Below are 12,776 nucleotides of genomic sequence, written 5' to 3' on the forward strand. Positions count from 1 at the left end.
CTAAACTATATTGTTAAATTACTAAATTAAAAAGTTTAGATTGATGGCTAAAAATAATTGCCAAAAAAATAAATTTTGATAACTCTTTAATATTTTTTTATTGTATTTTAAATTAAAAGATAAAAAATAAAAATTAAGATTATTATCAGATTATTTGTAGGAATAATATGACGGTAATAGACTAATAGTGTACGAAACGACATTTTTTAGTGCCAACAATACTGTCGGAAGAATCCATCAATAATTTATAAATTTTTCGAGCTGATAATCTGTCTGGACGAAAAAAATTTGATGGTAAATATTGACCGATAAAATTTATTAGTTATTTCGACAATACTCAACGGTTTTTTTAGTGTATTACTTCTTTAATTTAAATATTTTTTGTTAGTTTCATACGAGTCATAGAGTTTGAAGCAATATTTTTTTTTCCCACGAAAGAAGCTCTTCGTAATGAAAATTGTTCTAAATTGGGGTGGATTCTCTTCAATAAAAAAAATTGAATAGTGTCCAGTATTTAATTTTATCTTTTATTATTCTCTCTTTTATTTATTTTTAGTCCCACTTATAAAATTAAAGATGAGAAATCGTACTTTATTTTCTCGACTATTAAAAACAATAGAGAAGATCTATTTCCACCTACATTGAATTTTACTTGTACGAATCCTTGGTAATAGATTAGATGCCACAACCTATTAGAGTCAAGGCCGCTATAAACTGTTTATTAAATTCCCATAGTTCAAATGCGAGGCTCCTGTTCTACCTTCCAGTGATGAATCCTAATAATTCTTCAAAAAGAAAAATGGCAATGACAAGATAGAACTAGTGAAAGAGAATGAGAAAAAAGAAGTGATACGAGGCATGAACATGGACACATGCATACAAATGTCTTAAAATGGTAGAAAATGACCATAAAATATACGAATATAAAATTTCAAATAATTACAAGAGGATTGAGAGTATCAAGAAACTTCAAATTCTAATTATAATTTCATAATGCATGTAATATATAATAGGATTATTATCTTTTTAAATTATATTATTAATTTATTAATTGTATTCCAATTTTCATTTGTATTCTTTTTTTGTTAATTGCATATTTTTTATTTATATATTTTAATTCATTCTAACAACTATTTACTTGTTTTCATATTAAGTGATATTTTTTAATTTAAATAATTATTAATTAATTTATATTTATTATACTACACATTTAAGTATTTATCCTAAAAACAATATTAATATAATGAATATCATAACAATAAAACATAAAAAGTAATTTGAAAAAAATATTATATGAAATTTTTTTTAAGACAAATAGATTCTTGATCAATTTAACATCAAAACAATATCATTTGTTTGAATAAATAAGGATAAATAGATTTTTGACCAATTTGACAATAACATACATACAACATACTAACTAAGCAAAATTTGTTACGAATTAACGGTAAAAATAGCAAAAGAATCGTATTATTTCATAAAAAATATTATCAGTGATAGAAGTGAATCTTTTTTTTTTATAAAAGATCACATTATTTTTTTGTAAAAATGGACAAAAAAATAGATTAGTATTTTACTAATTAAAAGCTTAATAAGCTTTCTTAGTTATTTGAGATTATAGAACAAGCTTTTAAATTAAACACATTCAACTTATCTCTCTCTTTTTCTTGTACATTTTTAACAATTAGAGATAACACCTTCTCATTTTTTTTGTATTTTTTGCACATACTCATTTCTGAATTTGAGTATGTGTCTTTCTGACTTTGTAGCTTTTTTTGTTTTAAAACGAGAAATTTTTTAACAATAAAAAAACACCTTGATAAATTTAGCCAAAGTTCATGAAAAACTGCCAAACATGAATATAAATTTTAAATTCCAATCCATGCGCCGCTTATTACATAAAACTTAACATAAGAAGGTTTATAGTTATATGTAAAATGTATGATAAAATATTTATGCTATGGTAGCTATAATATTTTAAAAATATTGTTAAAATTAAAGTAATATTTTTTTATTATTTAATAATATTTTTAATTTAAAAAATAAAAGAAAATTATTACTAAAATATTAAAAAAATAACACTTTAATTTTAACAACACTTATATAATTAATATAGCTACCAAAACATTTTGATGCTACAATTTGCGATATTAAAGAAGGGCTGTGAAACTGTCCAAAGAATCATATTCCAAGTTGCCACATCCGACCTCCCAATAAGAATCTTCTGAATATTCTGAATCATATTCATATTCTGGTTTTCGCTCCTTAACAAGGAAAAGAGATGCTTCTTTTCTACAGTGCTTGCTTTTCAAGTGCGTTTGGAAAGACCATATCTGCTCATTGATCCCTTTTATTTTATTCTCATCATTTTTAATTTTGGTTTCTAGTGCCCGTTTTTTGTTGTTCATCTCCATAAGCTCATTAAGTATAAACTATTTGAACCAAATTCAACAAGACATATGTGAGAGTGTAAGCCATAAATAATTTTGGAGCTAAATTAAAGAAACAAGGAAAAACAACAAAATCTAACTATTTAGTTTAATGGTTCTTTTGAAAAATTTAAAACTAATAAACAAAAGACTAGCTAGGGTTTAGTTAATATATATTAAAATGATGATTATTAGTAGAAGTTTTAAAATTTTGTTTTTAATATGTGCACAAATATATATATAACAAATACATTAAAAAATTAAACTTTTGTATTTTTCATAAAAAATCATCAATTACCAAATTTAGTATTTATTCTTAGAACACGTTAACTAAAGCCTAAACCAAATGAAAAATTCAATAATTTTAAAGGCATCAAAATGAAAGGAGAAATAGAATAAGATAAAACTAGGAAATAGCGTATGTGAAATTCTAACCTTGACTTCGTTTTTCAAACATTCTCTCAAGTCATCACATGTGGTCTCCTTTTTCACTTTTTTCAATTCTTGAAGAAGTCTGTCATAGTTATGCTTGTAAGGATTCTTAATAATGTCGTAGTTACTCCATCCTCCCTGACGTAACTTTTGAAAGATTCCATATAAACCATATAAGTGTTACATTATTATTAACCTTAAAAAAGTGTAGCTAACTAAAATTAATGTGAAACTATTTTAATAATTTGACAACACTTGTTAATTTTATCATAATTCTATATTTTGCTTTTAGATATTCTTTTTAGTATTGACGAAGTTTCAGTTAATACAATCATTATAATCATAACCACCGCTAATGTACTCTTTCTCTTTCTCTCTTTCTGTATATATATTAGATAAAGGAATATAAATATTTTAATTTTAGATAAATTAAACTAACGTACTTAATTACGTGCAATTGTTGCATTGTTTGTTTGTTCACTTTACAACGCAAGGGCAAAAGAAGGAAAGGAAAATAACAATTATACTTTGAGATATTAGATTACAAAAATATTAGATGAATCCTATAAATCAATTACTTTATATTTATATATATTTATACCTGTTATTTATGTACATTTTTTTAAAAAAATATCAACGATACTTTTTATGAATATCCAAAATTAAGCATAACTTTACTTTTATACTTTTGATCCTATTTTTGCTATAAATGTAAATGTAATATGATTATTTTATTTATAATGTTTTTTATTATGACTATGAATAAAGTTTGGTTATATTAATTATAAAATTCAAATACAACGATTAATATATGTGAAATTGGTTTTTTATGAGTTAATATTCAAAACCCGTTCATGAAAGATTAATTATATTTGGGTGTTTGAAGAATTAGAAAAGAATAGAAGTTTCAAAGTCCTTCCTTCCCTTCACTATCCCTCATTGACGAAGTTAAAATTACTATCTTCATAAATTCAACATCTCATATTCTCATTCCACCTCGAACTCTCCTCTTGTTAGACACATACACACTAATTTTTTGGTGGTTATAATATTTTGGCAGTATTTAAAAATTATAATTAAAATTATTAAAGGTTACATCTTTAGTATCATTTGTCAATACTTTTTAATTTAAAAAAATAAGAAATAAAATGTTTGGTCATATAAAAAAAATACTTTTAAATAATAAAAAGTATTACCCTAATTTATTTTAACCATTATAGCCATCATGAGATTTCATAACCATTATATATTTATATTCATTGTCTTAACTACTCCTAATGCAAACAAAGTCTTGTTAATTTTTTTTCTTATATTTATTTTACTTTTCGTTTGTTCACCCTTTACCAATTAATATGGTTATCAACTTATCAAGTTATCATTATCAATAAAAAGTTAATTAATGTTGTTTGAATTTTATAAATAAATTAAATATTTACTTGGGCTTAAATAAAATTTAAAAATAGCCATTTATTTAAAATCCAAGGGATTGATAACGCCAATATTACTTCATCTAAAATAAAACAAAATCTATAAGAAGAGTTCTGAACTTACAAATATTCTAATAAGTTCTTCAGTCAAATCTAAAATTGAAGTAGTATCGTCTGATTCTCTCAATTGCTGCTGGCTCACATTTATCTTCCTTAAGACTGATTTTTCTTGAGTCAAATTTTTTCTTTTGTGTAACATCTTCTTCAATATCAACTGAAGTCACACATTGGCCGAAAAAAATAAAAAGTTAAATAAAATTTAAAAGATTAGATTTTTTCGGGTATATATATATATATATATATATATATATATATATATAAATAATATTTTTCTTTCTTTCTTTTTTTATGAATAGTAATTTGTGATGTACAATATAGGCAATTCCTTATGTGCTCATTAAAACTTATTATGTTATTATTATGATAAAATAGAATATAACTGATACTTTAATATATATATATATATATATATATATATATATATGACAGTACTGTTAGTGTTAGAGAATTTATTTTTTTCGACTAACATCAATAATTAACATTTTTTAAAATTATTTTATTTATCTTAAATTTTAGATTTTAAATCACAAACACTTAAAATTTATATTCTAATAAATTATAAACCTTAAAAAAAGTTAGCTAATTTTAGTTAACTAAAAATTAATTTCCTATAGTAACTATTATATTATCTTAAAAAATATTGCTAAAATTAAAATTATTTTTTATTATTAATACTTTTTAAATTTAAAAATAAAAATTAATATTACCAAAATATTAAAAATATATGACTTTAATTTTGATAATATTTATGTAACTAGGATAGTCACCAAAACATCTTCAGAGAAAGATGATGATAAAATTTAAATAGGTGTAAAAAATACGGCACACAAATATAATTTAATTTGTTAGTGATATATTAGATGATTATAAGATTTTTTTAATTAGGAAGACGTACAAGTTCTTCCCCTCTGAAATTTATTTCAGATGACAGCAGATCATCAAGTGTATCATATAGCAGTGTCAAGATCCACACTTTCTCGTCAATACTTCTATTAATATATCTAATTAAGTCCTTTGAATCGTTGATCCTTTGAAACAACTTTTCTCGACCCAACTGCAATAAGAAATTCTTAACAAGTTAAGGTTGTATCATACCATATTATTCTTGTCTCTGATATCATAAACATTTGTTTCTCAACAACTAAATTGATAAAAATAAATAAATAAATAAATCCAGTACAATAATTTTGGCTACAAACAATAATATTACCCAATATATCTTAGATAACACTTTTTATATATCTAATTATAATTTTAAGCAGCATATTCTTTATAGTAAAATTGCCTAATGGAAGCAGATATAAGCATAACTTTTTGTGCATAAAAATGCTGTTCCTAGAAGACAAATGCATTATTTCATTCATAACTACAACTTATAACACCAATCAATCTTTGGAATTCTTCCTATTTAATTGATATATGAAGATCAAAACAGAGTAAAGACACAAACTATATCAATCATTTCACATACCACTTTGTTTCTGATCTTTTCAGATATCTGAAAACTCTGTTCATCATCCTTTTCCAGAAACAAACTTAATACTTGCTTACAATTGTTCATTCTAAATGAATCTTTTGGACAAATTTTGACAATACAAAATGGCAACGCTTGCTTGTATGCATGTTTCTGGTCAAACTCATTCTCTTCTTTTCGATCCATTTTTTTTATATCACTGCCTTTAGCCTAATAAATAATTTTCATATGAATGAGCATATATAGTAAAAGGAAGAAATCAAATAAATTTAATATAATAATGTATGCACTTTCAAAAGATTGAAGGGATGAAGCAGCAGATAATTAGATATGAGTTTAGTAGTTACTCTATATATGAATGAAAGGACATGATTAATTTTTTTTATATAAGATTCTATCCTTTCATCTTATTGAAGTTGCTAACTTGCTATGTATGGTCAATTACTCATACTCTTGCACCCTACGGCAAGAAAATCAACGGTCTTTTAGTTCCCGTTTGGTTCTGAGAATTTAAAACTAGATAAAATACTGAAATAAAATAAAATACAAAGCATTCAGATACAAAAATAAGTATTCTTGATTTTCTGTATTTTATTTGATGATAAATTAAATATAAAAAATAAATTATAAAAATTTGATTTATTTTATTTTTCATATAAAAATTAAAAAATATATAATAATAAAAAATAATAAAAAAATAAAATATATTTTTTATTAATATTTTTATTTTTTTTGTTAAAAAATATAAAATATATTAATTTAATTTTTCAAGACACAATATTTATATCTATATCTCATCTGTCAAATATAATTTTTATATTTCTCTATTTTTATCTCAGTGTTCTATATTTATAAACAAAGGTGGTCTAATATATTTAACAAATGTTATTTCTAACAACCTCATATAACCACTCTATTTAACAACTATGTACAAAAAGATTAATATAACTTTTTAAAAACCAACTATTGAATTAAAAATTTATGTTATGGATCATGTCTAGAAAACTTCATATTAATTCAAAATTATGTGCTATACCTGATGTGAAAATCAACATTTGTTCAAAATATAGATAAACAAAGGGTTATTCAATTACATGTTTATTAATGTTTGATTTTGACAAATTTAATATAAATAATTTTTTATATACGATTGTGATTCACTGGCTAAATCAATAAAATATATATCCTGTAAAATATATGGGGAGAAGAAGAAGAAGAAGAGAGGTGTCAATGGTGGGTTGACAACGATGGAGAGGGGCTGTGATAGTGGTGGTATCAGCGTGGCAGATATTGGTGATGGGGAGAGTGGAAGAAGTGAGAGAAAGAGTGAAATTCGAATGAGGGGAAGAGGGTTCGTGCTTGTAATTTACGTCTTAGTTACTGTCGAAAAAATCCAACGGTAAAACCATTGTGAATCACCAAAATACATCATTTCACTAAGTTGGTTTACTGTCGAAAAATCTGACGGTAAAAGACGCGCCAATATATTTTTGTTTTCCTCCAAATATTATCGGCGAAATTACGTTGGAAACTTAAATCCGTCGGTAATTATCATGAATTCAATGCCGTTACCGACGGTAAATGCGCCCCTATTCTGCAATGCTAAATCCAATGGTACTCAACATTTTTCTTGTAGTGATCTGGTGTATGTTACTAGCGGAGTTTTTCTGACAGTAACTTTGGTGTCAAACTGTTTTGTTTCCACATCATTACCATCGAATTTTTCTTCCGAAAAATCTGACGGTAAGTTCAATTTTTTGTTTTAGATTTTTTGATGAAACTAGTGGTCAAATTCTAAATTTTTTATTTAAATTTATGTTTTGCACAATTAGTCGTCAGATTTTAAATAATAGAAGCCAAATATGTTAAATTATCAAGTGTACAAATAAAATAAAAAGTCAAATAACAAAGGATATGATACAATCAAAAAGTGTATAAAAAAAGTCCCAATCACTGAAAGTCCTCATCATCGTTGTCGTCGTCGTCCCGCTGGTCTTGCTGCTGAGGCAGCAGCCTTGGCGGTGATGTCTATGCGCCTCCATCAACGCCGCTACCATAAGCGCACATCTAATCTTCGTACGGTACCATGTGTCACTTCATCCGCTGAAACCGCTCCAACTCCCGCCTCCACTCCATCCTGAGGTCATTTGTGTTTGTCATGCATGAGAGGATCGCCAGATACCTTTCCTCAGACTCCCGCAGCTGCTGAGCCTATTGATTAAGGCTCCCAATGAGGAGCAGCACCTGCTCCTTAAATCCACGCTGTCCTTGGGATCGACGGGCTGACTGGTAGCAGAGGCGGATGAATGTCTCAATGTGGAAGTATAGAGGTTGTCGGCAAAGAATGATCCCAGCCTGTATACATGATTTTTGTACGGCTTAGATGCAGCCTCGCACCAAACCTGATCAGGATCGACGACTGATGCAGCGGATATGTTGCCGTCGTCTCCAGTACGTTGAGATTGTTGGGTTGCAGCCTCCAATCTCTGCACGTAGAACTTCTGGTAAGATATTTTATTATTAGAGTTGCAGTTAATTTAAAAATTATATATCACATGATGTTTACTCATATAATGATCCGCAACCCACTGATCGACAAATCTCTTCTTGTTCTCCTTCAACGTATATGTATAGTTGAAGGTCTTTGCCATCACCACCTCATGATCCAACGACTTAGAATACACATTTTGAAACCACATATTAATTCAAGTGATAATGACATTATATTAAGATTAAATGAACTTAATAACAAAATGAAACAAGTTACTTACCAGCCTGGCCTTAGTCTTAATGAAAGTCGCTCACCCACCGGTATACTTCGACGACTTGGCCAATGTCCTGTTAGCTCTATTGGTGAGGCAGTGACGCTTGAATCCCTCATCAGTCTCCCAATAGACGTACATTGCCTTGTTAATGTCAGGGCGGAGTCAAATGATGAGGTGGTCGCGGTGCTCACGTGCGTCCTCCAACGTCTACTAAAGCCACCTAGCCATCTAATAGTCAAATATCTTCCTAATCATGAGATTGTGAGTCTTATCCCATATAAATTTCTCCTACAGAAAGAACATTTAATACAAGTTAATTAAAATTAAATACATAATTAAACTAAAATAGAAGATATAAACTAACACTAAGGTTTGAATATGTTGAGTTCTTACTGCTCACTTCCGAAACTATTGCTCTCTGGTCTCAACTGGGATCTTCTTGTAGCTTGGACATGGGTGGTCGTACATCAGCTTGATGACATTAGTAAACTCCTGTGTACATGCATTGTTATTTGGCGCAAGCCTATCAATGGAAAATTTAAGATTTGTAGTTTACTAAAAAGTTATTCAAAGTAATCTATAAACTTCAATTATATTTAGATTTTTTTAGAAATTTCGACAGAGTTTTATCTATAATTAGAATGCACCAAAAGCTACATCCATCAACAATTTACTTAAACATCAAAATCTATCAACAATCAACAAACAAGAATTAAGAATCAAGCAGCAACATCCATCAACTGTACAATCAAGAATTATCAAACAATTAAGATTAGTAGTTTCATCTATATGACATTATATGACTTAAGCAACAACATCCATCAACAATCAGGAATTACCAAACACAAGAAGTAGTTCAAACCTACTAATCTCCCAACAACTACATATGTATATAAAAGCATAGCATCAACATTAACATCCATGGTCTCTCCTTATGATCCAAGCAAGATTAATTAACAAAGAAAGTTCTCTGGCAGTTTAGACTAGGACACATCTTTATAGGAACAATAAAAATCATGTAGTAGTTTTATAAGTTTTTGGAAAATAAAGGATCAGTGGATCCGTGTGACTCTGGTCACTTTACAAAGCAAAAAAGACTTTTATTTTCATCTAGCTTGTCACAATATGAGAATTTGTTTTGATTAGTTCATATGGATATATAGCACTCCATCCATAGGAGGACATAAATACTTTCTTATTGTAATAAAGGAGAAAAGTAGGTTTACATGGTTGTTCTTCATAAAATCTAAATATGATGCTTCTTCTCTTATGCAGAATTTTGTCAATTTAGTTCAAAACCAATTTAACATTACCATAAAGAAAATAAAGACTGATAATGGTGCAAATTTCAAATTGACTTGTTTCTATAATTTAAAAGAAATTTTACACCAAACTACTTATGTTGAGACACCTCAACAGAAAGATATTGTAGAATGCAAATATTAACACATTTTAGAAGTGATTAGAGCACTTATATTTCATTCTGCAATGTCAAGATGCTTTTGAAACTATGCTACTACTCAAGGAGTGCATATAAGAGAGCTAGAAAGCATATGCATATAGGTTATAAACCTGGTGTAAAGAGATATATCCTCTATGATTTAACAAATAGAGAAATTGTTGCATCTAGAAATGTGGTATTTTATGAGGATGTCCTTCCACACACACACACAATTGCACCTTTTGATATAGCTTATCCTAACATGCAATACACATCATTGCATAACACTACAAGTAGCTCTGACCTAAATGATCAATTACTTTTCAACTAAACTTCAGCTGCATCACATGAACCAGGAATTGAGATTGTGCTTAGAGGATCAGACACTGATTACAATCTTCATTGCATCATAACACTATTCAACAAGTTTGAAGGTTAGATAGATAAGAGAAACCTTCTTCATTTTTTAGAGATTTTCATTATATGCTTGCTTCTTCTAATGAGTCATCTAGCTCCAATTCATTATTTATTTATCAATATCTTCTTTCACAATTAGTTTCATACAATTCACTGCCAAAAAACAAAGAAACATATGTATTAGTTGCATCCATCTATGTAGAGCACAAAACCTATGATGAAGTTATTGTGGACCCTAATTGGAAAGAGCTATTAACATTGAGCTTTCTGCTTTGGAGAAAAATAACACTTGGACCCTCACCAAGTTGCCTATTGGTAAGAGGGTTGTGGGATGCTAAAGGGTTTTCAAGCTCAAACTACATGTTGATGGGTTTGTCGAGAGACATAAGGCAAGACTTGTGGCACAAGGTTTCTCTCAAACACATGGTGTGGACTACAAAGACACTTTTAGTCTAATGGTGAAGATGAATACTTTTAAAATTGTTATGTCAGTGGTTGCTGTTAAAGGCTAGCATTCAGATTAATTAGATATAAATATAACTTTTTTACACTGTGATTTAGATGAGATTGTGTATATAAAATCACCACTTGGGATTCATCTTCCAGAACCTGATTTAGTATGTTAATTAGATAGATCCTTCTATGGCTTGAAGCTAACAAGTAGGCAGCAGAACACCAAACTTGCTACTTCTTTTACTACTGCTAGTTATCATCAATCCATGCATGACTATAGCATGTTCACTAAGCATTCTAATTATGATTTCATTGTGATTCTTGTATATTTTAATGATCTTGTGCTTGCAGAAGATGATTTACACGAGATTTACCATATGAAGAATTATCTTCATGATTTGTACAAGGCTAAAGACTTTGGTGAGCTAAAATATTTCCTTGGCATGGATTTGGATCGAAGCAAGAGGGAGATTACTATGTTCCAAAGGAAATATTGTCTTGACTGGTTCTCAAGGACTTGGAATGCAAAATGTCAAAGTTTTTGCTACCTCAATGGACTATACAATGCAATTGACTAAGAACACATGGATTCTAATTTTCTAAGAATTATTGGAAGACTATTATATCTTACTAACACCAAGCTTGAAACTTGCTATGTAGTTGCCAAATTGAGCTAATTTCTAGACTGTGCTATAAATAAACATTTTAAGACTACCTTGCTAGTTTTAACGTATCTATAGGGTGCTCCACCAAAGGGACTGTTCTTTTCAACATCAATAGACCTTACACTTTCTAGATTTTCAGATAGTGATTGGGATACATGTTTCGATTCACGCAAGTCAATCACAAGATACTATTTTTTCTTAGGAACATCAATTGTCTCTGAAAGAGCACAAAATAAGACACGGTGGCCACTTCATCTTGTGAGGTAGAATATAGAGCCCTGGCTTCAGTAACAAAGAAAGTGCAATGACTTACATACATGTTGAATGAGCTTCAGATTAAGCAAGAGAAACCAGTCATAATCTATTGTGATAGTCAATTAGTCTTGCACATAGTGAGGTAAATTGTCATATAGTGAGGAATAAGTAGCAAGAAGAGGTGATTAAGTTATTGTCAATCTCAAAGAATAAACAAACTATAGACATTTTAACTAAAGTATTGGCACTAAGAATGTTTCAATCATGTGAAGGCAAATTTGGACTAGTAGATTTACATAGTTCAAGTTTGAGACAGGGTGTTACTTGAGTTAGTTAACTATAAAGGTGGTATAGTTAGTTACATGTTAAAAGGTGCCGGAAAGTTGTTATGACATATATATATATATATATATATATATATATATATATATATATATATATATATATATATGTATATATTAGATTGTACATTGTAGCTAGTTAGATTGATTGATTTTGAGTTAGTTGAGAATAATCAAAAGTCTCTTTTCTCTAATTCTGCTGAATTCCATTTCTTCTATTTTCCTTTTCTTCTGTCCTTTTACTTTCTTCATTCATCTCTCTACATCACCATCATTTCTCACCATTTCTCTTCTTTAACTTTCTTCTCCTTTTTTCTCTTCTCTTCACACCTAAACTCACACAATATAGTTGATTTCTTTTCCTCAAATATACCTCTTCATCATATATTACCTCTTTTTACAATGAAAACCTTATTTATCAAACCCCCACCACCATTTTGAACAAAAGCATTGTATTCTTCATTACTATATTGGCTATTCCTAACTCTCCTTGTTGTTTTGGTCTTTTCACCACTCCCCTTCTTAAATTTGGCATTCCTCTATTGCCAACCATTTTT

The 12,776-nt window shown here is 28.4% G+C and overlaps 1 protein-coding gene across 1 annotated transcript; it reads right to left on the reverse strand.

The window, feature by feature from the left end:
• Positions 1 to 2,072: 2,072 nt before the first annotated feature.
• LOC130970434 (uncharacterized) lies at positions 2,073 to 6,134 on the reverse strand. The gene is made up of 5 exons (XM_057896517.1): positions 5,880 to 6,134; positions 5,304 to 5,462; positions 4,413 to 4,562; positions 2,865 to 3,008; positions 2,073 to 2,432 (listed from the first exon to the last, which is right to left on the reverse strand). Exons 1-5 carry the CDS (start codon positions 6,066 to 6,068, stop codon positions 2,151 to 2,153), a joined length of 924 nt encoding a protein of 307 aa, XP_057752500.1. The 5' UTR covers positions 6,069 to 6,134; the 3' UTR covers positions 2,073 to 2,150.
• Between the last annotated feature and the right edge of the window lie 6,642 nt (positions 6,135 to 12,776).

This window comes from Arachis stenosperma, chromosome 3 (assembly GCF_014773155.1).
Source record: "Arachis stenosperma cultivar V10309 chromosome 3, arast.V10309.gnm1.PFL2, whole genome shotgun sequence".
Classification (NCBI taxonomy): domain Eukaryota; kingdom Viridiplantae; phylum Streptophyta; class Magnoliopsida; order Fabales; family Fabaceae; genus Arachis; species Arachis stenosperma.